This window comes from Oreochromis aureus, linkage group 10 (assembly GCF_013358895.1).
Source record: "Oreochromis aureus strain Israel breed Guangdong linkage group 10, ZZ_aureus, whole genome shotgun sequence".
Lineage (NCBI taxonomy): Eukaryota > Metazoa > Chordata > Actinopteri > Cichliformes > Cichlidae > Oreochromis > Oreochromis aureus.
In genome coordinates, this window is record NC_052951.1 from 8,883,980 (window position 1) to 8,907,873 (window position 23,894).

The 23,894-nt window shown below is 39.8% G+C and overlaps 1 protein-coding gene across 6 annotated transcripts in view; it reads right to left on the reverse strand.

Moving 5' to 3' along the window:
- Positions 1-1,657: 1,657 nt before the first annotated feature.
- Positions 1,658-23,894, reverse strand: part of msi2b (musashi RNA-binding protein 2b) — a 262,995-nt gene continuing 240,758 nt past the window's right edge. For 3 of the 6 annotated variants that reach the window (XM_039618135.1, XM_039618134.1, XM_031730681.2), the window contains 3 exons: positions 12,155-12,309; positions 8,873-8,943; positions 1,658-7,400 (listed from right to left, as the gene is read on the reverse strand). In XM_039618135.1, the coding sequence (XP_039474069.1) occupies positions 8,902-8,943; positions 12,155-12,309 (197 nt within the window). In that variant the 3' untranslated portion in view covers positions 1,658-7,400; positions 8,873-8,901. Of the gene's footprint in view, positions 7,404-8,872; positions 8,944-12,154; positions 12,310-16,415; positions 16,596-23,894 lie in introns of all 6 variants that reach the window. The other 3 variants (XM_039618133.1, XM_039618131.1, XM_039618132.1) reach the window with 2 other exon arrangements.

Sequence of the window (23,894 nt, forward strand, 5' to 3'; positions counted from 1 at the left end):
TGATCTGTGTTTGTGTCTTTGTTTGGATAATGCCAATCACGACCCTTAGCCACTTTCACATTTACTTTTTTTTTTTAAACAGGAGATACATTTTCACAGTATAGTGTCATGCTCAAATATCACTTATAGTATTTCTACTTTAAAGCAAACTTTGATTTCACAGATTATTACAGCTTCCTTTTCTCCGCTGTGAGCTGACATTTAGCTCCCATGACTGCTGATTGTCTTGCCGAGTTCCACTAAAGACCCGAATCCTTGTATTTAAGGGCCGACGAGTGTAGAGCTCTCTGATCATAATGGCACTTTTAATTAGCACTTAATTAAAGGCAGGTGGACTGGAAAGGTCAAGCAGTTAGGCCTCTGAGTTAAAAACACAGTCAGCGTGAGCATCGGCTCTTTGACAGATTTGTCTGCTAATTACAGTGACCAGAGTCTGGACAAACTCTGTTCACATCTGCCTGAGGTTAAGCCATTTTTCATATTTACCATCTTTGCTTCTAAAGCTTTCCCTGTATTAATGTTTGCTTTGTTTTCTTTAAATCTAAGAGTCAATTCCTCTGACAGACAGCAAGAAAATCCAGAGCAGTTTCTTTTGTAAGAAAGTGAAACAGCCCACACTGCCAAATTGGATCATCATTGTGCTCATTACACAAACACAAAAATGAATGCAGCGTGATCTAAACTCGCAGTGCCTCGGCTGTGAAAAACAGAGCTGAGCCAAGAGTATTGATCTCAGTCTGAATTTATGGATTGCCGTGTCTAAGTGAGTGATGGAGCTGTCGGACCGTCGGTCTCACCTGACAAGCACCCACATTAAAAATCCTGATCCCTGAATTCCACCGGCGTCATGTTTAACTATTGCCATCTATCACGGTAAACATATACAAAAAAAGGTGTTTTAAATCTATTGTCGTGAACTCAATACACTATTGTTATCCTCAGTGTGTCTGTGAGTTAGCTTTAGTGAAAAATGTGTGAAAAAATGGAACGATCCAGTCAGAAAGCAGCTGAATTTTTTCTTCATTGTCAAGTGTTTCACCTCAGAAAATGACTCGGAATCAGATTTTTGCTTCTGCCATCTGAGGTTAAATTCTCCATCTCGGGAAGAAGCAGAACTAAGCACAGCGTGACAAACGCATCAAAAGGTACTATTGTAAGGCCCTGAAATGGCCTGTCATGCAGCAGCCTGTTTGCTCATCTACTCCATCACATCCCCAGCCGTTTATACACTGAGCCTCCGCTAATGCTGATGCTCTCCATGTGACGCTGATGAAGAATAAGGCACTGGCGAATGCGTTTCCCTGAAAGCACTGCATCTTCTCAGGCGCTGCGAGAGACCACTGAGGGGCAGCAGCATTACACGTCAGTCTTTGTTTGCTCACCATTTTCCCCAAATGCATCTTAGGCTATTAATCCTGCTGACTTATGAGAGACCTCGAAGGATCCCGGGTGCTGACATGCTCAGTGTGTGTGGTCTGGTCAAAATACGGTACAATATTATCCCCTTTTTTAAACAAAATAAACAGAAAATACATATAATTCTGTGATATAATAGTGATAGTTTCCCACAAATCTGCACTTGATTTTGAAATGCTGTGATATTCGGGTTCAGAAAAACACAAATACAACGCAACAGTGAAAAGAAGTCATATAACAATTCAGTTTATTTTATTTATTTTCCAGACAGACACATCGATTTCTGGACCACAGTAGAGGATGGAAACCTTTCACAGACATTTTTTTGTCAATATTATTATTTGAAAATACAAATATAAAATTAGACTTTCCACATTTGATATGTGAGAGACCCCCATCCATTATTATTATCATTATTATTTTAGTATATTTTACAACAGGGCTTGAGCAAGCCATATGATAACCTGAAAGATGCTTTCAGATGTCAGTCAAGTCTGTCTGTCTCTCGCCATAAAAAGTCGGTTAACATAAAAAAAAGGGGCAAGTGTTAGGAATGGGCAGACAGCGGTGGAGAGAGCTCTGCGCTCAGCCTGCGGAGACACGGCAGAGCCTCACACTGCCGGCCGTGCAGTCTGAAGAGCCTCCGGACACCCCTCGTGGCCGTGCGGTCCACTCCAACCGCGACAACACGCCGGGGGAGAACTCGCATGATGGTGAACCAATAATGATGAATGGACTAAATGAACTTGGGTGCGGCTGTGTGACGAGGATTATTCTGTATACAGCTGAGGTCTCCAGTCTAATATTATTCAGTTCAAATGAGCGTGAATTGCAAGTATATATATTTATCTATATACATATATATTGCAATTATATGTATATATTTGGCGATGAGCATGGCGTGAGATGGCAATGGTTTGGACTGGAGGGGAAGTTCACCCCAAAAACACAGTAGTACTGGCGAACTTGTGCCATTTCCGTCACCTTGAAGAGTTCAGTCCAGATTTGTGAACATGAACTGATCTTTGATACATCGAGCCAAAAAAACTGTAAATAGCGTTGTTAGTGAGAGTCACTTTGTGAACTGGCCGGAGACCTAACTTTGTGTTCACTGTGACGGTATCCAGTATCTCTCAGAGATAAGGGCACACTGTCTGGTTTTTTGCTTTTTCAAAAAAACCATTAGCACCACTATGAGTAAGCCTCTTTTTGGATAAAAATGCTCAAGAACATTCAATGAGCCTTCAAAGTCTGTCTGATTCATTGCAAATGGAGCAGAGCCTGAAAAGCCTGGTGTTCCAGCTTTTAGGAAACTTTTGTTCATATTCAGAAAACGCTTGTGAACCCAGGATGACAGAAATCCCATAAGTGCGTATGGTTTCAGGGTGGGATCCCCCCCCACCCCCACCTCGAACTGATGGGGTTTATTGTTTGGCCATTGCCTAGCACTTGCCTCAAGATTCAAGTTTAAATGGATACGGTAGTACACTACAAATGTCAACACCTTCCAGGTTGACTTTTTTTCTTTTTTGATTATTTTTTTTTCTTAAACCAAGTCCCCTCCCCTCTCCCCAAATGGATAAGCTAGTCTACTAAGATGTGTAACATTCATCAGCTGTAAACTGCTGTCAGTTTGAGATAAAACGAAATTACAGCAACAGAGCCATGCTACCTTAAAGTCCAAGCTACAGGATCACAAAACAATAGAAGAGTCAATTTTGATATTGTGTGAGGGAAAACAAGCCATTTCAAGCCTTCTTTCCAGTGAAAAAGGGTTAATTATAGACTAAGAGACAACAGGCACCGCAACAGCACAGCAGCAGTGCGTGTGCACTGCTCGGGTATATGCTGTTTGGATAAAACGCCATGAAAACTGGAACGCGACTGGGTTGTGTTTGAGTTAATTATACAATTAAATTTTTCAATGAACAGGAGGAACAATTTCTTTATTACTTTAAGAATTAAATTATAACCAAACTGTGTTCAGTTATTGTTCTTCTGCTATTAATACATTTTTAAAAAATATTTCAAACAATAAAACATTTTCCACAAATACTGCATTTTTCTAAAGTGAGCGATCACTTTACCTCGCTAAGATACTGACGTATGCAATAGTTGGCCGCTGCCTAATTTTAATTAAAAAAAAAAAACAATTTTACTTTCAGAAAGTAACGTAAAGATCATTTATTTTAAAAAAACAAAACAAAATAACTTATTAGCATCACTGACAAAGCTGCTGTGTACTCTATGTGCTGTCTGTAATTGATCAGACTGGTTAGGAAGAAAGAGCGCACTAATGTTAACATATTAACAACAGCATAATATTAACCGTTAATTTAAAGAGCCAGTAAATGAGCAAACAGAGATTATGCTCAAAATGGCTCAACTGCACTGGCTTTATTAGGGGTTCAAGCAGCGCCTCCAGCAGCAATCCCATTGTTTTAATAAGTTTGTTTTTGCTCGTGTAAATCTAAACATGTTAAATCTAGGCATCCTTTGACACGGTTGTTAATAATAATCTATTCTAGCTTGGCAATGCATCACAGCTTCAGGTTGCAGGTCCAACTCTGGACAGGAATTTAACCGTCTATTAATCAGACGTGACAAACCCGACACCCCTCAGCACCTGCTGATATCCCTCTAATGGTTTTCTGTTTAGTATTTGCAGTGTTTCTCTGTGTGTGTCAGTAATGCCTCTGTAGTGTCAGAAACACTGTTAACAGATTCAAATAAGATTAAAAAAAGAGTCATTAACAGTTCCCAAATAAATAAGAGCTCAAAAACTGTATCATCTAAAAATAATGACACCAGAGGAGCCTGGGATATCTGCAAAGTGTACAAACATTAAAAGATAGAAGAGGCTCTTTAAACAGCTCTGTGACTGATGACGTAGGTGGTAATAACTCGCATGTCTCTTAAAAAAATATGAAATATTTTAAGTAAAAATTGTTTTTTTTTTTTTCCCCCGTGATTTTAGCTTGTGTCCCTCTTTAAAAAAAAGGAAAAAAAAGGAAAGAAACAATCAAACACAAAAGTTTTGCATATCTAGCGTTAGCATTTAAGGTAGTATGGCACACCCCTTTAAAAACATTCAAGGGTGGGGATCCAAATAATGCCTTGTGTACAATTCCATCTTACAGCAACTATTTCTCTATTGTTCATCCATGAGAGCTTTGGTTAGCTGAAACCATGTGAGAGTGGCAAAACCAAACCAAAAAAAAAAGGAAAGAAAAAGAAAAAAAAAGGGAAAAATTACAATGAACCTCTAACAAAATAACTGTCTGCAAATACCAGAATAACATGATCGTTGAGAGAAAGGTATATCTCGACTGGTCCTAAATCCACTATTCACTACAAGTATTATATTAATGAGTCCTCTATAACATCTACTTTGTAATTACAGGAGATAGAAAAAGAGCGCAAGAGGGAGAGGGATAAATATGAGAGAAAGGAGAGGTAGAGCAAGGGAGAACAACAAAGAGCACTACACTGGTATCAAAGACAGCACTCTGTTTACAAGTTAACTGTGATTTCTTTACACACTAATGAAGTACATGAATGAGCAACAAAATATCGTAGGATCTCTGAGGATGGGGAATGGAAAGAGAGAAAGTAATGGATGCACAGTACATTTTAATAGTATATTACAATTATTAATATATAAACCACAAAGTATCAATAAAACTCTGATTAAACTTGAAATCAGCAAAGAAGCATCTTTTTTTATAGTTTTGTGTTTCTTATTTTCTTTTACATTTGAACATTACAAGTTGTTTTTTTTTCTTCTTCTTCTCTTGCTCTTGACTCTTTAAATTATTACTCGATCACACCTCCATATCGTTTACTTTAAAAGTAATCCAGCATATTTCTTTACCTGGTTGTTTTAAAGGGAAAAGAAAAGAAATGAGACGAGACGCGGGTAAAAGGAAAACAGCAAACGCATCTGCGGTGGCGTCGAATTTCAAAACCAGAACACATACTGGAGCCTATTATTATTATTATCATTAATATTAATAAATCATCATCACGAGTAAAACCATTGACCGCACGTACTGTGGAAAACCCGGTGCAGTGGTAGATAGTGAATTATTCAGTGTCATCTTTTGACCCCGTATTAAATATCCTCAGATGAGACATGGGTCTACTCTATAAAGAAATCCAAGTGTACACGGCAACATAACCAGTTACTACTTCCCGAGCTGTGAACTTGCCTCAAAACACTCAAGTGTTTTGTCTAGTCGAGAACACGCTAGCTCCGAAATCCTTCATGCTATCCCAAAGCACAGGGCAGTTTCCTTTTTCTTTTTTTAAAAAAGCCAACATATACATGTGCAAATAGAAAAAAATGGCCTGTACTTTACAACTCACAGTGCAATGATTACTTGCTTAATTACCTTTCAGTGTTTTCATTTGTTTTTGCCACTAGAATAAATTAAAAAACCTGCCAATGATTCCATAAGAGAACTCAGGAAGGCTGAGGTATGGTATCAAAACGTTTACTTTCCTAATTCACTCAAAAAAAAAAGAGAGAAAAAGATCTGAGTCGGAGAACGAGCGTTACATAAAGACTCGAGCACAGAGCCCAGGTATTGTGTTCCAAAGGAAAGAAAAAGAAAAAGAACTAATCGGGAACGTGCAGGATGAAACAAACATCAACATTGCAGCTAACAAGTTCCTCTCAAGAGTAGAAAAGTGTCAGGATGCGCAGAGCCTGCTTCAAGTTCTAATCTTCACATCTAAGTACAGTGTGCTTTGGATTTAATCATCTTTTTTTTTTCTTTTAAACTTTCTCTTTGAAATGATACTGATACTGTAACAGTTAGACAAAAAGATACCAATCAGGCTCTTTATTTTTTAAAATTACTATTATTATTATTTCTCCAAAACTGTGTTGACTCACCGCTTGTAAATTTTGCTGGTATGACACTTGTAAAATTATTCAGCTTCAGTATTTACAGAGCAAGTGTGTGTGCGCTAGGCGTGTGTGTGTTCGTGTGTTTGTTTCCGTGTGGGGTTGTTATACCGTCTTCCAGCAGAAAAAAAAAAGGTAGAATAATAACTGTTTACAGCTTTGTCTTCTATTCACACGCTATAACATGTTCTTTTGACACACCATCACAAAAATATGCTATTCTCTCACTGAGTTGGTTATATGCAGTGACTGGAATAATATGTACAGCTACATTTCTTTTTCTCAAGTTTGAATTCACAATGTAGTTATATGAAATTTGTTATAGCATATATATATATTTCTAAACAACAAAAACAACACTTATAAAAAAGGACCATAAAAATATTGGAGTCCTCTTTGTATTGCCCAAAAATAGGTAATTATGGTTAACAATGAGACATCACAAGAAATAAAACAGCTACTAAGATTTATTACTTAGATACCTTCTTTAAAATTTCCTTAAAATGTTTTTTTTCCTTCTCCGAGTCTTTCCGCACTGAGCTTGTCTGTTTTTCTTGTGTTTTCTTTTTTTTTTTTTGCAGAAAGACTGAATGAAACATCCCGAGCTTTTTTCCTTTTAGACTCACCGATACAAAGATGAAGACGTGACTTTGAAGATATTCTTGGCTATGACCGCCGTACTTCAAACGAAAAAAAAGCAAAAAAAAGCAAAAAAGATTTACACAAAAATACCAGAAGATAAAATAAAAACGACACAAAATTAAAGGTTCAACTAAAACGACTCTCTTAAAACTAATCAAAAGAAAAGCTAACAGAGGAAGAAAGTAGGTGAATGAACTCGACGTGAAACATCATACCAAACCAGGTTGTAAAGTTATAGGAGGTTTGGATTATAGTACAGCAGTTGTTATTTTTCTGAGATGATAAACATTTTCTTTTCTTCTTCATATGGTTCCGACTTTCGTTCATTTTGCCGGGGTGACGCTGTAGTGCTTGAAGTTGGATTAGCATCACCTGCACACAAAGCCAATTAGAAACTTCGTCCTGTCTTTCCTGGGCCACCAGATATACTCTGCTGGGTGATAAAGGAAAAAACACAACAAAAAAAAAAAACAGAAGGAAAAAAAGGAACAACAGCATTAGAAAGCATACATTTAATTAGAGTAAGTCTCGAACATAAATAATACTCGCTGTAACACATTTCGCAGGCTTGCTGAAGCATGAATAACTGGGATATGATTCTAAGAAACTGCTACAGGTCAAAATTTCCTGCAAGCATAACAGAAGCACCAATAATTACTGTAAAAACAACCTGTCCAACAACAAAAAGTCTAGGCTGCCACAAATACCATGCTATATACTTAATATTACTTATTATTAATTTAGCATTTGTGCATATGTACTGACCTGCCACTTTATTAGATATATCTGCTCATACCACTATCTAATCAGCCAATCGTATGCCAGTAGCTGATTGGTTAGATGGAATTAAACCTACAGCAGCAGAAGACCACATCGCCTGCCACTCCTGTCAGATAAGAACAGGAAACTGAGGCTACAGTTTGCACGGGGTCACCAACCTCAAAAGTAGAAACTGGAAATTTTTTTTCATTCTGATGGTAGAGCCAGAATGTGGTGGAAACTACATGAAAGAATTGCTCTATCCTGCCTTGTATCAAGGTTTCAGGCTGCTGGTGGTGGTGTGATGGTGATATTTTTTGCCACACTTTGGGCCTATTAGTACCAACTGAGCACAACATACCCATGATCGTTATCCTCGTTGATGTACCTAATAAAGTGGCAGGTGTGGTATATTGTGCTGTGGTTTAATAATAATAAGTTTAAAAAAGTATACAAAAATACGTTTTATGCACATCAAACATCTACAAGTATCTGTAGGGCAGACAAGGTTTTATATATGACATTGTGGCTGTACATATGAGGTACAGTGTTAGCAAAAAGAAGGTCGTGTAGTAATAAGCAATTCGCTTCCTCAAAGATTCTTCCTACACCTCGGAAATATTTAATAAATCATGGCTGCTTGTTAGTGAAAGATTTTGCAGTTTCGATTTAAAAAGTTGTGAAAGACTTGTAATGAGAGTCCTGTCCTTGGACAGCCAGAGCTTAGGTCAAAAACACTTTAAACTGTCACAGCCCCTCTGGTTGAATTACAAGACATATGATTTTTCTACACAGACATGTGACTATTTTAGGATGGAAACATTTCAAGATGTCAAAAAGAACAAGGAAAGAAAAACTGAAGAACCGGTAGTATGTGTGTGGGTAACCGATATATAAAGCTTTCCTTCATAAACAATCACAAAATGATTAACATTCTCATAATGTCTGGTAGTCTTCTGTCCTTTTTATCAGTTGTATTTATTCGTTTTTTGGAAAGACCTCAAACAAACCACCTCACCACACTCACACGTTACTACCAGCTCCGTGTTTCCCCAAAGAGAGGTGAAGGAACAACGATTAATGCGATGAACACATAGTACAGATAGATACTGATAGAAATGCACAGTAAATAAAATGCAATACCTCTGATGAGATGGCAACCGGCCACCTGTTCAATGGTATCCATTTGTAAAAGCTGTCGCAATCAACGGGCCCTAAAAGTGTACAGTTAGTGCTTTTGTCAGTATGCATTTCAAAGAGAGAAAAGTGAGTATCATATCAACTTCTTTTTTTTTTCACAGCTAGCATGAATGTGAATGTTGTGATCATGTTGAGTAGCAGAGCAGGAGAATACTGAAATATCAAACCAACTCTTTTCACACTCTTGCAAGAAGAATGATTGCAACATTACAACAGGAAGAAAAAGCCACATAACACTAAAAGATATTAAAAAGAGTTAGATATGCTCTGTACAGTAAATGATTCATACTGCATTTAATAATGCAAGCTACTATAACAATGCAGCACTCAGATTACAGGATCTAAATACAAAATATGTAATAATACACACAATCCCCATTCATGCTAACATACACAAGTGATTTCTTCTGAAAGAATGCAGAGAATAGGATCATAAACAGCCTTCAGTAAGATCAGTGTGCTTCTGACTATTGAATGGCTTTTATTACTGAGGCTCACTTATCAGGACACTGTGAGCTTTCCCACTGACAGGTCTGTAAAAAATGATTGGATTCAAACACAACAGTGAAACGGAGAGAAGCACTTTCAGCAGCGCTTGCTTGTCTTTATCACCTCAATCAGCTAATTGCGCTCTAATTGTCTTGCATAAAAAAACAGTTAAGTTCATTAAAGCTTCTTCGCAGTAGCTGTTTTCGTACTGGCTAAAGGGATTAATAAAATCAGTGGAGCGTGAGACAGAAGGACAAATCGGTGAATCTGAAGTCATCCGTGAGCTCCTGAGATGACGATCTTATACGCGCTCGGTTCAACAGCGTCCTCGGTAAAGAAGTGAATTATGAAGCGCATTTTAGTTCTGAATCATTTCCTATTTTAATGTTCTGAATAGAGAGATCATCTCGGCTGGAGCAGGAAGTCAGAGGCCTGCTGCATCACCTCTGCTTTATTGATTCGCTGTGATTCTGAAGTGGTGATTTAGTCTGAAGTAGTATTATGGGCAAAAACTGACTCTCTGTAAGGGAATCAGAAGGCCCGGCTTGAATAATGTTGGTAAAATACACCGCATATTCTTCACCCACCTCTTTCATAAATCAGCTGCACTCTGCTGCTTCAATATTAATCTCATCTCTTCTGAATTTTCTGAATTTCTTTTTAGGGGGGTTGAAAGACTTGTTCTATTCTCTAACTCAGTAATAAACTATGGCTACAAACTGTTGCAACAAATGGAAAATAATTGTAACAAATGGCCTCATTTCCATCTGTGAACTATCTGCTGGTAAATCTGCCTTGAAAATGAGCCAGCGTGGTGTTTCATAGCAAATATTTTGCTTCCTACACTGAGACCAGCAGATTAAAGCAGATAGCCAGTGGACCTAAAACAATTAATAATAGCAGCTTTGCTCAGGGAGGAAAAAGGCTTTAAAATGTTGGGGGTTTTTTCTCTTAAGCTCTGCTTTGTGTGGATATCATAAATCAATTACACACGGCTGCAAACATCTAAACGAGCTCTTTTACCTCTTTTGTACATTTGTGACACTATCCAATAGGAACAAGGCATTACAGCCGTATAGTGCAAGCGTCACATTTACAACATCCTTGCTAAACCGCCGCACTTAGTCCAACTGATTCAAGCGCACAACGTGATAAATCTCCTGTGGTACTTCTCAGAAAATGTGTGATTTCAGAATGCAGCATAAGCCACAGTTTGCCACAAAGGCTTAGATTTTAAAAAAAGAAAAAAGCACCACAAAAAACCACAACCAAAGGATCACCTAAATAAATAAATAGATAAATATCTGTTTACTGTAGCATGAAATTCAAGTTAATGATGTGGACTATAAAGTTTGGAACGAGCGTCTTCACCCTGTAGTCTTTTCGGTGCTCGCTCGCTGTACTAATGGGCTTGTCGTTATTCCGTCTCAGTTAAGCCATGCATTAATGAGCTTGTTCCAGAAAGCAGGTGTTATTTTTATAGTTTACACTGTGTCACTCAGTTCAGTCATGTAAAGCAGCACAAACATGCTCCGATGTGAACTGAAATCCTGCTCCACTTTGCTAGGGCCAGAAAATTCACACGGTAAAAAAATTTAATTACTCGGCGAGGTCGAAGGTAGGCTAATGTACGAGTAAACAAAGTGCTGATTGGGTCTTCTTTCGGGGCGTTTGAGCCTTTTCCTTTATTGACAGTAAATAAGCTAAGTACATCAGATTTTACTTTGGCTAATTCAGTCTTTGGCTGCTCTCAGAAGACTGTCTTAGGAATGCTAAAAAACAGAGAGGGAGTAGTTTATGATGGGAACTGACTGCTAAGTCTCATTTATTTTGAATTTCAAAATAATCTTTGGTAAGCCATTACATATGTCTTTAGTTATCTAGCTCTTGCTAGGTTTCCACCCTGCATAAACTCAAACTGCTGCAATGTTGGGAATGAATCTGAATAGCTAAACTCTCTTCTTGGAGCTCCGTTTAGAAGTAAAGATGTTCCTACTGGCTTTAAGATGATCTCTCCGACACTTGGCCTTAGATCGGTTCACACAGAACACGGGGTTTGAGAGCACTACTTTAATGTCTTTTTCTTCATACAGTAAAAGGAAGGTGGGATTATTAGCACTCTGATGGGGAAATCCGTCAAAAAATCCTCTTTATTACCGTCACCTCTTCTGGGCTTTGTAGTCCTAACACTTAGGCACTGACTTGGCGACCAGCTGCTAACCGAACAGAGAGAAAAGAAAGTGCAACAGCATGTGGCCGAGCAAGCCTAACTGGACAAGGGCACTGGGAGACACAAAAACCTGTGTGGGAGCGTCGTCCTAGCGATGGAGTGAACTCCAGCTCTGGGACAGATGGGGTTCTAAAAATAAAAGAAATTTGTTCTGGGCAGGTGACGCAGGATCTGAAGTGAGGTGATTTGTGCAACAGCTACAGGGGAAAAACATTTGCTTTTGACACAGATAACTTACAGAGCTGCGATGGGGTTTAACACTGATGTACTACATTATTATGGGAGCCCTGAACCTGACAGCAGCAAAAATGCTTCCCTGGATATTTTCTAAGAGGCCGGCAGTGATTATTTTTAGTCAATTCAGTGAAAGAATAAATGCTACTTTTTATGCGAACACTGAGCTGCTTTACAGAATGTTGCAAGTGAAGCCCGTGTGCATTTTTTTTAGCGTCTAATTTTAGTGCAGAAGAAGAGGCACGAGGTGCAGTCAGAATTTTAGTACTTACTGTGATGCTGGGGCCAAAGCCAGAGCCAGGCTGAGGGCTAGCAGCACTGATGTAGTTGCCCACAGCTGAATCCTGGCTGCTAGGTCCATACAGGTCAGCCACAGGCCCTGGACTATTAGCGCCGGGGAAACCTCCGGGCCTTGACGGGTTGGCACCTGCATACAAACACAGCGAGGAGCGGAGCAGCTCAGAAACCCCCAACAAAGATCAGTATATCCTTACTCTTGTGACTCAATGGGCAAATTGAAATCAAAAGAAGGCATTACTGGATTCATACATTTGTCTTGAAGGGCTTGCTCATATTACAGGTTACTGTATTTGATACTGCACGTTCAATTTCATTTGTAATCGACTGAAAAATGGTGCAGGATTTGGGCTTAATTTCATACCAAACAAGCAAAATTAGGGGTGAATCCAGTATGAGATTCCAAATATAATCTACATGCTGCGTGTATTATGCACAGGAATAACATTCACTTTGTATAGTCATGCACAACACAAAACAGGCACGTTGCTAAAAATACTTCCACCATGCTAATAAACTAGTAAGGTTGCAGTGTAAATGTTGACATGCATAATGTGAAGGAGTACTTGTACAGCGACATCGGCTGTAGCATAAGTAGAGGAACACAGGATCATGAGGATCTGAATTTTTTGGTGAGCATTCTGAGCCCAAGAATTTGAAATACTACCTTCTATTTTCTTATATGATCTACAAGGTATAACCCCCCCCCCCCAAAAAAAATCATATAATATTTAGCACTTTTCAGCTTTTTAGTCTGCAAGAGTAACTTCCAGCATAAAATAAAATGGGTATGTCAGGCAAGAGAAGGAGGCAAACGGGGGAAATATAAAAGCCTGACCCGAGTTCATCGGCAGGTCCAAACTTGTAGGGTGGGGGATAAAAAAGAAATACTGTACATGACTTACCACCTTTTGCCCTGTGAGTAAGAGCAACTCAGTATAATAAAATGCCTTTTGAAAATCCATATGCCTGCTAAAGGCCAATAACACTAGCAATACAAGGAAAAACAGCCGGGGAGAAAGAAAAATGCAGTGATCTCTTAACAGCAATCTCCTTTGCTGTCAGCTTCGCATAACCCTCCATCTCACCCTTATTCACAGACAAACTGTGAAAAAAAAACTGTGCAGCTGCATTAAAAAGAAAAATCCTCCGACCACAGAAAATGCTCCATCTTGTGTATATATATGAGCTCATGAACCCTGTGATGCCTGAGAGGAGGTCTTTGTAGAGCATGGAAAAAGACACAGTGTGACTGCTGTGGCTCCAACGCGCTTGATGGAGACACACGCACACACACGCACGGTAAACTAACTATCATTGTCACCTTGTTTAACGTATCACCGCTCCATCTATCAAAGCCGCAACAGACAGGTTAGGTTCACTGGAAGCACCTCAAAGCATGCTTCAGATATTTATGTGTGGCACTCTAGGAAAATGAAGCCATCTCACTAAACATATATCTAGTGGAGTTGACACTGCTGTTTAACTGTAAGGACTTTAAACGGAGGGTTGCTAGTGTGCTTATCTTGCCCACACAGCCCCCAGTAGGCTGGCTTATTATATAATTAAGGTTTTTTTTCCAGTTGAAATGGCAATCCTCATTTCCTATAACTGGTGATTTTTATTGGAGTGCAGCTCACCCCTCTCTCAGTGAAAGTATTTTTTTAATGTAGAAGCTGCAGTGGTTTGTGCGTTTAGCCGAAAGAACGCCAAGCGCAATGTGGGTCAGACTCCACTGTAATGCATCTTTCTGTTATTATCTGGAATATACATCCTTTTTTCTTAAAGACAAAAAAAAGATTGGAGAGAAAATGATCGAACTTGTGTTTGTAACAGAAACGATCAGTTTAAAGAATTCATATCTTTAAATCTAATTTTCTGCCCTTTGAAGGGAGGAAGCTTTTAATCGGTTCTGTTTGTCTGTCTGCTTGTTAGCAATCTAGCATCCAAAGTTTTCAAGATATCATTTTCAAATGTTGTGTGACAGTAGATACCAATAACAGCTCGAGCTGATTCAATTTTAGTGAAAATTGGGTTAAGGTCAAGGTCACACCAAATGTAAAAAAAAATTAAAAACCTTTATATTACGCACATGTTTTATGGATCGTCTTCAAATTTTAGAACAGTATACTAGGCCTCGGGGGACATGAGTACCTAGGTTGGCTAAGCATTTGACCTTGACCTTCATTGTAAGCACCAAGGTCAAAGTTGACCTTGAAATAAAATTTCAAGAAACCATATTGAATAATATATCTCATGAAGAAGCATGGAGAGAGATGTAAAACACATTTTTATTATTTTTTTTCATCCTACGATGATGATAGCCCTTGCATTTGGTGGGAGTTGCCATCTCCAGATGTTCTTCTATACTTGTGTAATTTATAAGTCAATTACATTTTTGTCAAACATTCTGATTTAATTTTATCTACTTCAAAACACCCACAACTAAATATATCACTGTCTCTGAATTTCCCATAGGCTCAAGGTTGGCTGCAGATTCCAAGTCTATTCCACAAACAACGCCCATGTAAATCGTGCTACGACGCAACTAAGCTACGCTGACTCACTCAGGATTTGAACGTGCTCTCTCAGGTGAGACAAGCCTCAGCTTCAACAGCTTCAACAACCCAAAGAATATTTCAGGGGCCATGCGTGCAGCAGAGACATATTCATTAGCTGCTGCTAAAGAGCTGAGGCAACATGACTTTTGACCAAAACACCTCTTTACTTTAACTGCTCCAAATCACCTATCAAATACTATAAATCAGCAAGTCACTTAGCCTCACAATCGACAGACAAGGGCGATTGATGTGTACTTGCAGCGATGGGAAGAAATCAGCTCTTTCCCTCTACTATATAGATGTTTATCCCATCAAACAGTCCATGCTGCTTAGAGAATCTATAAGAAGAAAAGCGTTTTCTCTAACAGTTAGTGCTGATGTTGCTGCCTCACGTGCACAAGTATTATCACAAAAGCCTCAAACAATTCCTTTACAACTCCACAAAGTTACATCTCTGTCATTTGTTGTCTTTAAAAGGCTCGTCTTGTGCATTTTTTTGTCTGCTAGCTGTACTAAAGGTTACACAGACAGCCTGTAGTAAATGCCAACATCTGCCGGGGGCAGCTGGCCAACACTTTAACCATTAGGGGGAAAAATCTTGCCCGCACTCATGCCCTCAGCCCAAAAAGACTGACAGGACAAATTGCTTTGCTTTCTATATGTATATTTGTCTTTTTTAAAAAACCCAGTTATACTGTTGGGTGGAAACACAGTCGCAGTGGTGGTTGATTGGATGATTCTACACTGGGTTCCATGATCTCATGACGGCATTCCACTAAGCAGGATTTCAATAAAAGAAACACTGTTGGGACATCAAGTCAGTAAAAACACAGTCAAAAGACTGCCATCACCACAACATGCATTTGACATAAACACTGTTATTTTTAAAGTCAGCATATATTAAAAAATCCTGTCTGCTCTGAAACAAAAAATATTGGGTTGAAATTATATTTAATTTATCTGCATAAAGCTCGCAGTTACTGAAATCGCAACATGAACTACATTTGACTTAGTCTCATCCCTTGCTTTTTAACAGCTATGATTACATAAGAGAGAAGATCAGAAAAAAAGCACAGAAGAAGAAAATGTGCTTGTGTTGCGGAGTAATGGCTGTATTATGCAAAAAAAGTTGTCTATTAAGTGTTCAACACTGTACAGCATTTCTACCAATTTCACACACTAATAATACGGCAATCACTCTTACACTAAGAATACTTAAAGGGCTTGACTGAAAAAAATGACACTCACTCCCACACTTGCTCTCTCCTTTGCTGTTCCAAATTAACATAAACCTGAGCTCTGTTAGAGTGGCCAGTGTACTCTCAGACATCATCAGTAGTTATTTGGTTCACATGCAAATGAAGGATTACATTCTGTATATGTTGACCCCTTATGTGCAAGCAGGGGCTGGAACATAACTTCACAAAGGAACAAAAGATCTACATTAAAAATTGGAAGAAAAAAAGGAGGAAAAACATGCAATGCTACTTTGTCAGCAAGACATTTTTTAATCATCATTTTTCAAAGGGATTTCTTTTCCTCAACAAAAGTAAGAGAAAATATGTATATGTATAATATATGTGTGTAAAAAAGATTAGATCATCTGCATGGAAAAATGTCATGAATCAAACTGAAAAGTCCAAAATGTGGATGAGATAGATGCTCAGATACAAACCTGGGTTCTTAAATTGATCCGGGCTGTGTAGGTGCTGTAGGGGGGAGTTGCAGGCGGAGGTGGCATGCTCACTGTGCAGCATCTGAGCCGCTTGGGGCCCCAGGGAGCCATAGTCAGCAAAGGAGCAGGGCCCCCCCCTCTGGTCACTGGGCGCAGAGTAAAACCCATAATCGGGGAGGCCTGGGAGATACAGTATAGGGTGGGGAGGGGGAGGGGAGGGGACTCCATCATTGTGGAAATCAACTTGTTCATTGTCATAGTCAAAGTGTCCAAATTGATAAGCATAGCTCGATGGTGCGTTACACCATTTTAAGGTCACATCCTTATATTTTGTCTGCTTTAGTTGGCCCTCCCTGCCCTCCCTCCCCAGCAGCTCCTGCCATGTGGCCAGACCCCCCTGGCATACGGTCCGTGTTTGCTATGTTCAGCTATATTGTATATACACTAACTCGAAAATAATGGACGTATAAAATCATTCCCAGAAAGGATATAATTAAAAACTGCTCATTAACTTAATTGAAATGGACCAAAAGCAATAAATACAAAATACACAGTAAGGCCACAGCTTTGCATAATTGACCTGTCCCGGTGTTTGTTTGCAAGCATTAATGAGTGAGCTAAAAAAAATAAAATAAATATATCTAAGAATCATTAAAGAAAGCAGGTCAATACATTTCTCATTTCAAACCGACAGTTCTTACTTGACGTACCTGAAGGAAGCTTTTGTCATTTAAATGAAGAGAAACACAGAGCGCACCGATCGATAATTAATTTAAACCCCTCGTTTTTTTGGACCAATAAAAACTGATAAGGTTTTTATGTGAATGAGATACAGACACGTTCATGTTTATTGATGATAAGAATTCTCAAGTGTACTAAGTACTCTGAGCACGTCTCAGATTGGCCTCTTCGAATTCTTTCTTTGACACAGATGGTGGATTATCAACAGTTTAGAAAATGTCATTCAGCAATAAGTCGTGCTGACATTTATTGCTTGTTCTCTTAATCTGAGGCAAGCTGCTCATATAAAGAGTGCAATTAAAAGAAACTGCTCCTTCTCACACCTCTTTGATAAGAGAGTTAATCTACTCAGGAGGGACTGAGATTGGTGACACCGGCTTTTCCATGCTGGGTTTCCCCTGCTGTGTGTTTGTTTTTTTATTTGGGTCCTGGAGCGAATAGCCATTCAAAGCCACTTCACCTCTACCCATTCAGAGTGAGACAGTCCACTTCTGCCAAATGGAAAGTAAGCACCAGCCATGTTTCTCCCCGCCAATGCTTTTTAGCACTCTGATCTCACCACTTGTGGGCTGTCTGCCCACTCATCAAATTATAGGCTCCAAATAGGGCAGGCTTCCCACGTACGTCACATAATGCCTGACACATTGAACAAAGCTCAAGAAGCGATCATTCTATTTACTTCACTTAGAAAAATGTCACTGAAAATTGATTGGCCTTGCTAATGAGGAAAAGCTGGATCAATGGAATAATTATAATGGGGAAAAAACATTGACAATAGCACAAACCACGTTATTAGGGATTCATAAGGAATCCATTCCAAATATATCACCAGTTTAAAATGGTGCAAACTTGCCTTGTGAGTGTACAATAAAAAAAAAGTCACTTTCATACGATATAAAACCGACAATAAAGGCAGCTGTAAATGAACCATATTGTAATCAGTGTGATCTTGTGAAGTAGCAGCATTAGGAAGGTGTAGATGGCATGCACACTCTCAAGTACATGTAGGTTGGATTTGGGTTGCTGGATTTAGGTTGATAATTACTGTTATTATTGTTTAGACAAAACTGACATTAAACTACGGTATTAGGGCTACTGAAGCAAGAATAGTGTTAAAAGCAATCAGCTGAAGTGGGTGCATCTTTAAACCGCTGGCCAGGGTTGATATGAAAAATAACGAGAAGCCTTTAATTTGAGGTGAGGTTCCAACCCGGTGAGACCCTTTGTGTTTTTCTAAACTTTCCTGCTTACCCAGAAAACTAAAGTTTTATGTGAACAGAAGACTTCTTTTGCCCTCTGGGAAGAAAGTTTGTTCAAACGTGACAACTGCAACCACCAGTTGCAGCCAGAGGTCTTAAAATGATGTTGGATGATACTAAAAGAAGCTCACAACAACAATAAATGGAAAACTGCAACACAACAGACCAAAAAACATACAACAATCAACTGGGTTGAGGATCAGATGCAGATCCATACAGTTTATCACTCATTAAAAAAAGAAGAAGAAAAAAACCAAACACATGCCAAGGACAATAAACACCAATCTTATGCAATTTAGCCTTTAAAAGTATCAATTACCACAAACTGGGCAGGGCTCGGTTAGAGAAAAATAAGGGAATAAGGCACTGCAAATACTGGCAAATAAAATCTGAAACATTTAGAGCTCGCCGTTGGTGAGGGAGGCTCAGGTAGGAAACTGGCTTTGTTTGGCACAGGAGTACAACAGAGACACAAACATGCAGGCCCACACTCGCAAAGCCATATATTTTCATCAGTGGCTATCTGATCTGTTATGCAGGACGAGAATGGGCAGAGTGTGCCCACAGCTGCATGAGTATCACCGATCATATCGCTGTGCCTCAGACCGTCCCACTATTAATATTCACACAATCTATCCAGAACAATGGGCCTTTCTTGGACTCCTTTTTTCCACTGGCCACTAATTGGATGTAATTACTCATCTACAAAACAAATGAGCGTGTTGAGGTTGCCTTGGAGACTATATCAGGGGACCCAGCAGTGCGAATCGTTCGCAGGGCTTCATTTATACTGATAATTATCTCCCCTGCCCCCACCCTCTTTCCCTTCTGCCCTCAGTGACCAAAACCGGCTGTGAGGCGATAGAGAGGGGAGTGTCTTGCAGTCATCTGTTACTGACATCATTGGGGTGGCTCTCTTTAAGTGGATAAATGCCCTGTTCTCGGTCCCACTTTGCCAGGTGACTGCCTTTAAGGAGGAATCACAAACCTTGAAAGTAGTCTTCTTTTTTTCCCACAAGTTGGAAAATAAAAGAACCCCATAATCACACTGATGATAAAATATGGTCCCGTGGGTCTTCAGGATGTGAAAAGGTTTACCAGGAGTCTTTGTCAAGTTTGGGATCATTCTCATTTTAAAACCAGAGGAAAACACTTTGTCCACATCTTTTAATGTACAAGGGTTCGCTAAAAGGCCTCTGTTTGGAATTCTGATCGTCACCAAAATATTGACTTTTCATGTGCAAGAAGCTTTGAATATACATGAACATATCTGTTATTTACGCAGTCAACAAATACCAGGCATCGGGGAATATAAAAATCTATCACCAAGTTCTGCAAATAGAAATTTTCATGCAGCCACTCCTCCCTTTCCCTTGCGGCGCCAGCGAGATTCCTCGGTGGCCATCAAACCACATCACTCTGCAGAAGATGTCAATAAACCTGACATGCTGCTTCTCAAATTAGCTTTGAATTTTAGAGCTACCATAATTAGCTTTTCCATTTTCACCAATGTCATTTAAAAATAGCGTGAAAGAAACTAACAGCTCTTTTGCTGTCTAGCCTTGCTTTCACTTTCCATTTGAAATAATCTTTTCTGAATGAATGGCTGAGTAATTAACAGCACTAGACACCCTTTTCAGAGAGCACAGACATTTCATAAATAATACATATTTAATGTCTTGTCATTTTGTGTTCAGAGAAGCTTGGCTAATGAATTTTAACAGATGATTTCTTCTTGCATTTACTCACCCATACTGAGGCCTCTGTTTTCTTTACTTTTCATTTTATGCCTGCTCTTGCCTTTTCTTGCCACTCGTTCAAGTAATGGGCAAACTTAACAGAGATATGGATTTACCTTGGGGAACGACTTGGGGAAAGTGCCAAGCGCCAAGAGAAAGTGTGAGCGCCGAATCACGGGCAAAACAATGTGTAACAGTGAAAGAAATCCACTCGCACTAATTTGCAGCAGCAAAGCCCAGACAGGCCATGCTAAATGATTTTAATGCAGATTTTAACCTGTGAGGGATCGGGTCTAGTTGGGACTGAGAAAGGGCGCTCGGTTATCGACAGTCGGCGCAGATTATCCCATTGTGAGCAGCCCTAGAGCTGACAGCGCTGGCCTTTTGGCTAAACACATTTTTTTCAAACATGTCTGGTCAGGCTTAAGTGGTCTGAAGAAATCTAAGACTCTCTGTGAGTGAAATCTGAGCGCGATGCTGGCTACGTCTAATGGTCATTTAGACACAGAGGGAAGAATATATGAATAAATCAAAGAGGAACCGACTCTTAGAGCAATGCAGAGATTGTACGTTAATGGGTTGCTAAATCTCACATCCATTTATTTCACGTGTTATTGTTAGGGTGGAGTAGGCTGCAGACGCTACTTTTGTCTGCTCCCTCGTTCACAAAGGGTCACCATAGCAGGGTTGCATGTCTGAGTTTGCAGTTTTACTCCAGATGCCCTTACCGACACAACCCGAAAGGGTTTTTTTTTTGTCTCTGACTGGAAGTAAACCAGCAACCTGTAACGTGTAAACCACTACAGTATGTAGCCACATAGTGTGGAGAAAACTATGCAATTTGCTTCTTTTTGTAAAGTAAGCATTCTGCAGTGTTTTAGGCATTCTGAAAATAACCACATAATGCACTTATAAAGACGTATCGAACACATACTGTATTTCTAATTTGAAGTCACAGAACTGACAGCAAAATACCTTCCTAGCATTAAGTTTTCTTTGAAGAGTGTGTTATTCATGCAGCCCCTGGAGGGCAGAGCGGTGATGTCCCCGAAGGCCTGTGCCTGTAACCTCAGAGCATCTGCTCCCCACAGCTGTGAACCACCGCTTTGTGGTGGAGGTGCAAAGGGACGCTTTGCCCTCCCCGATGTGTCAAATCTTTCCCTGGGCCTTAGACAAAAACCCGAGCAGGATGGGCTTGGCATGCCTGCTCATGTTATTTTGCAGCAAATACATGTAAAGTGCTTCTGGCCTCAGAGCTGAGCTCTGCAGATTAGCATCTGGGACAAATGGACCCATGCTCACTAAGAGCCAGACTGATTAAGCCTCGTGCACATAGCCAGTCCTACTCTCCTCTCAGGCACTGCAGAAGATCACAGAGCTTGTTGGGAGGAAATTGATAATAATCTTAACTTGGAAATGACTGTCACTTTTCCTTTCTTTTAATCGCTGGGAAATAAAAGAGGTGGAAGGAGAAGTGAGATGAGAAAACGTGAGATCAGAACAAAGAAGAGGAGCAGCTAACTGAGGGGAGGAATGGGTTTTAAATGATGTGAAGACTATCCTAAATCCCAATAAAACTGGCACGGCCACCTCTGCAATTTATACTGCAGCACAATTTATTCATAGGCCTGGCCACAGCCACTCTATTTCAGTTTCGAGCACCTGAGTCAAGTCAGACATACTGTACATAGCAAGTACCCAGACCTGTAAATGCAGTTAGATGTGCTTTGTGTACACTGCAGGTAGAGCCGAGATCTGAGACTGACATTTGAGCTTCTCAGAAAGCTCAGAGGGACTCAGGAAAACACTCAACCAGAGTACACTGGGACCTTTGAAGTTCCCTGGACTGTCAGAACCATCTGCATCAGTTGCATTTTCTCAGTTTTCATCTGACAGCACACAGGAGATTTCACATAAGTCTACTTTAAAATGGAGAAAGAGTACCAGAATGAGGAGGAAAGAAGACCTTAAAAAGAATGGCTAAATTACTAACTTTCTCCACGTTTTATTAATTAGATATCCATTTATAATATTTAGAGTGATGTTCTCAGCGTGCATTTCAATGGTCAGGTTGCTGTTGACATGCATGTCTAATTTTTACCATTCAGTTCCCCAATAAACTACCTGTCGGTCTTAATAACTGTGGCAACAATGGCTCCTTTTCTCTTTACTGGTTTGTTCTTCACATAAACAGCAGAGGTTAAAGTCTACGTGTCTAAAATACAGGCAAATAAGTAATTTCCTCAATGCTGGCCTAATATACAGATGCTCAGCCTTTCCAACTGCTATAATACGACTGCCTTTTGAGACCTCCACTGGCACCCAGTCATAGCTTGATACCAGCCTAAAAATCCAAGTATGGGCTGGCACCTTTCCACCTCCAGGCAATGGTAAACTCTGTCAAGTAGCCACATCTCTCTGATCTACTTCTCGCCTGAAGCTACAGTTTCTCAAACGTCCCCAAAAACACACATCAAGACTACCCCTCAAGCGTTGTTGCACTTGAGAGGTGCAACATACTACCTGATGGGGATCAGAGTAGCAAAAAAAAAAAAAACACCTGTTCAAATGCACACCAAACACCAACCTTTTGCAAAAAACCCCACTTGTTATTACACCAACCACAGCTTTAGTTTTTTATTAGCCCGTCTGAGTAGTAACCGTTAACTCTGTATTTTATTTTTTCCCCCTGCTGACTGGCAGTTTTTATTGCCTGGAAACAGGCAAGAAAAGTAGTGCAGTAGTGTTAAAATATATAGTGCAAAAAAAAAAATAAGATTAAGCAATAAAACACATGGTAATAGATCAAAGAAAAAGTGGCACAGGCCCACTTAGCTGTGTCTATGGTTTCCTGCAGGAAGCAGGCCACCGCCATCCAAAATACACCTTGTCATCAGCAGTGGTCTGTCGCACAGAGAGAGGGGTCAGCGTGCTGTCATTTTGTCTGCTGAGCACTGGGAGTCAGGCGAAAGTGCCCTCTGTCACTGATGGAAAATGTCTTCCTCATTTTCACAACACTCTCTTTGTGTATCGCTGACAATCTCCAAACAAGCCTCGCCCTACACAAAAAGCTTTCCTGTAGCAATCCACTTATATCTCATGATTATTAAGTGTGCATTTTTACTTTTATTTAAAGCCTGCGGCATCCGGTTCAGGTGAAATATCATCGCCGATTCTTCTCTCCTCCTGGGTCAAAGTCCACAAGCACATATATAATATGTGGTGCTCTATGGAAACTGTAGGTGGAGTCAAAGCACACGGAATCCACATGTACGTCTGCACTAAACGTGGAGAATTTAGCAAAAACGGAAGCAAGAGCATTGCTATTCCTGGGCTGACACCCCGGGCCGAGCGTGCTGCAAATTAAACGTTACGATGGGACGGAGATGCAGCAACGTCCCCAGACGATACACACAGAGAGGAAGGTCAAGTCTAAATAACCTGTGTCCTCTGTTTGGTTTGTGTCTGCGCAGAGAGGAGAGCACTCCATGTATTATTCCATGCTGCGTGTTAATGGCGTCATCTTGAGGACTTCTAATAAATCATTAATCAATCATTTGCGACTCAAAAGCCAGATAAAGCCAGATAAAGAGCTGTGCTCGTTGGATCGTCAAGAAGCATTGTTAAGTTTTTCTCCCGAGAACTGAGCGGATACTAAATGGCAACAATACAACAGAATACAGCTGCTTTAGACCTGCTGACATTTTATGAGCTCAGTCAAATTATGCTCATATTCCACA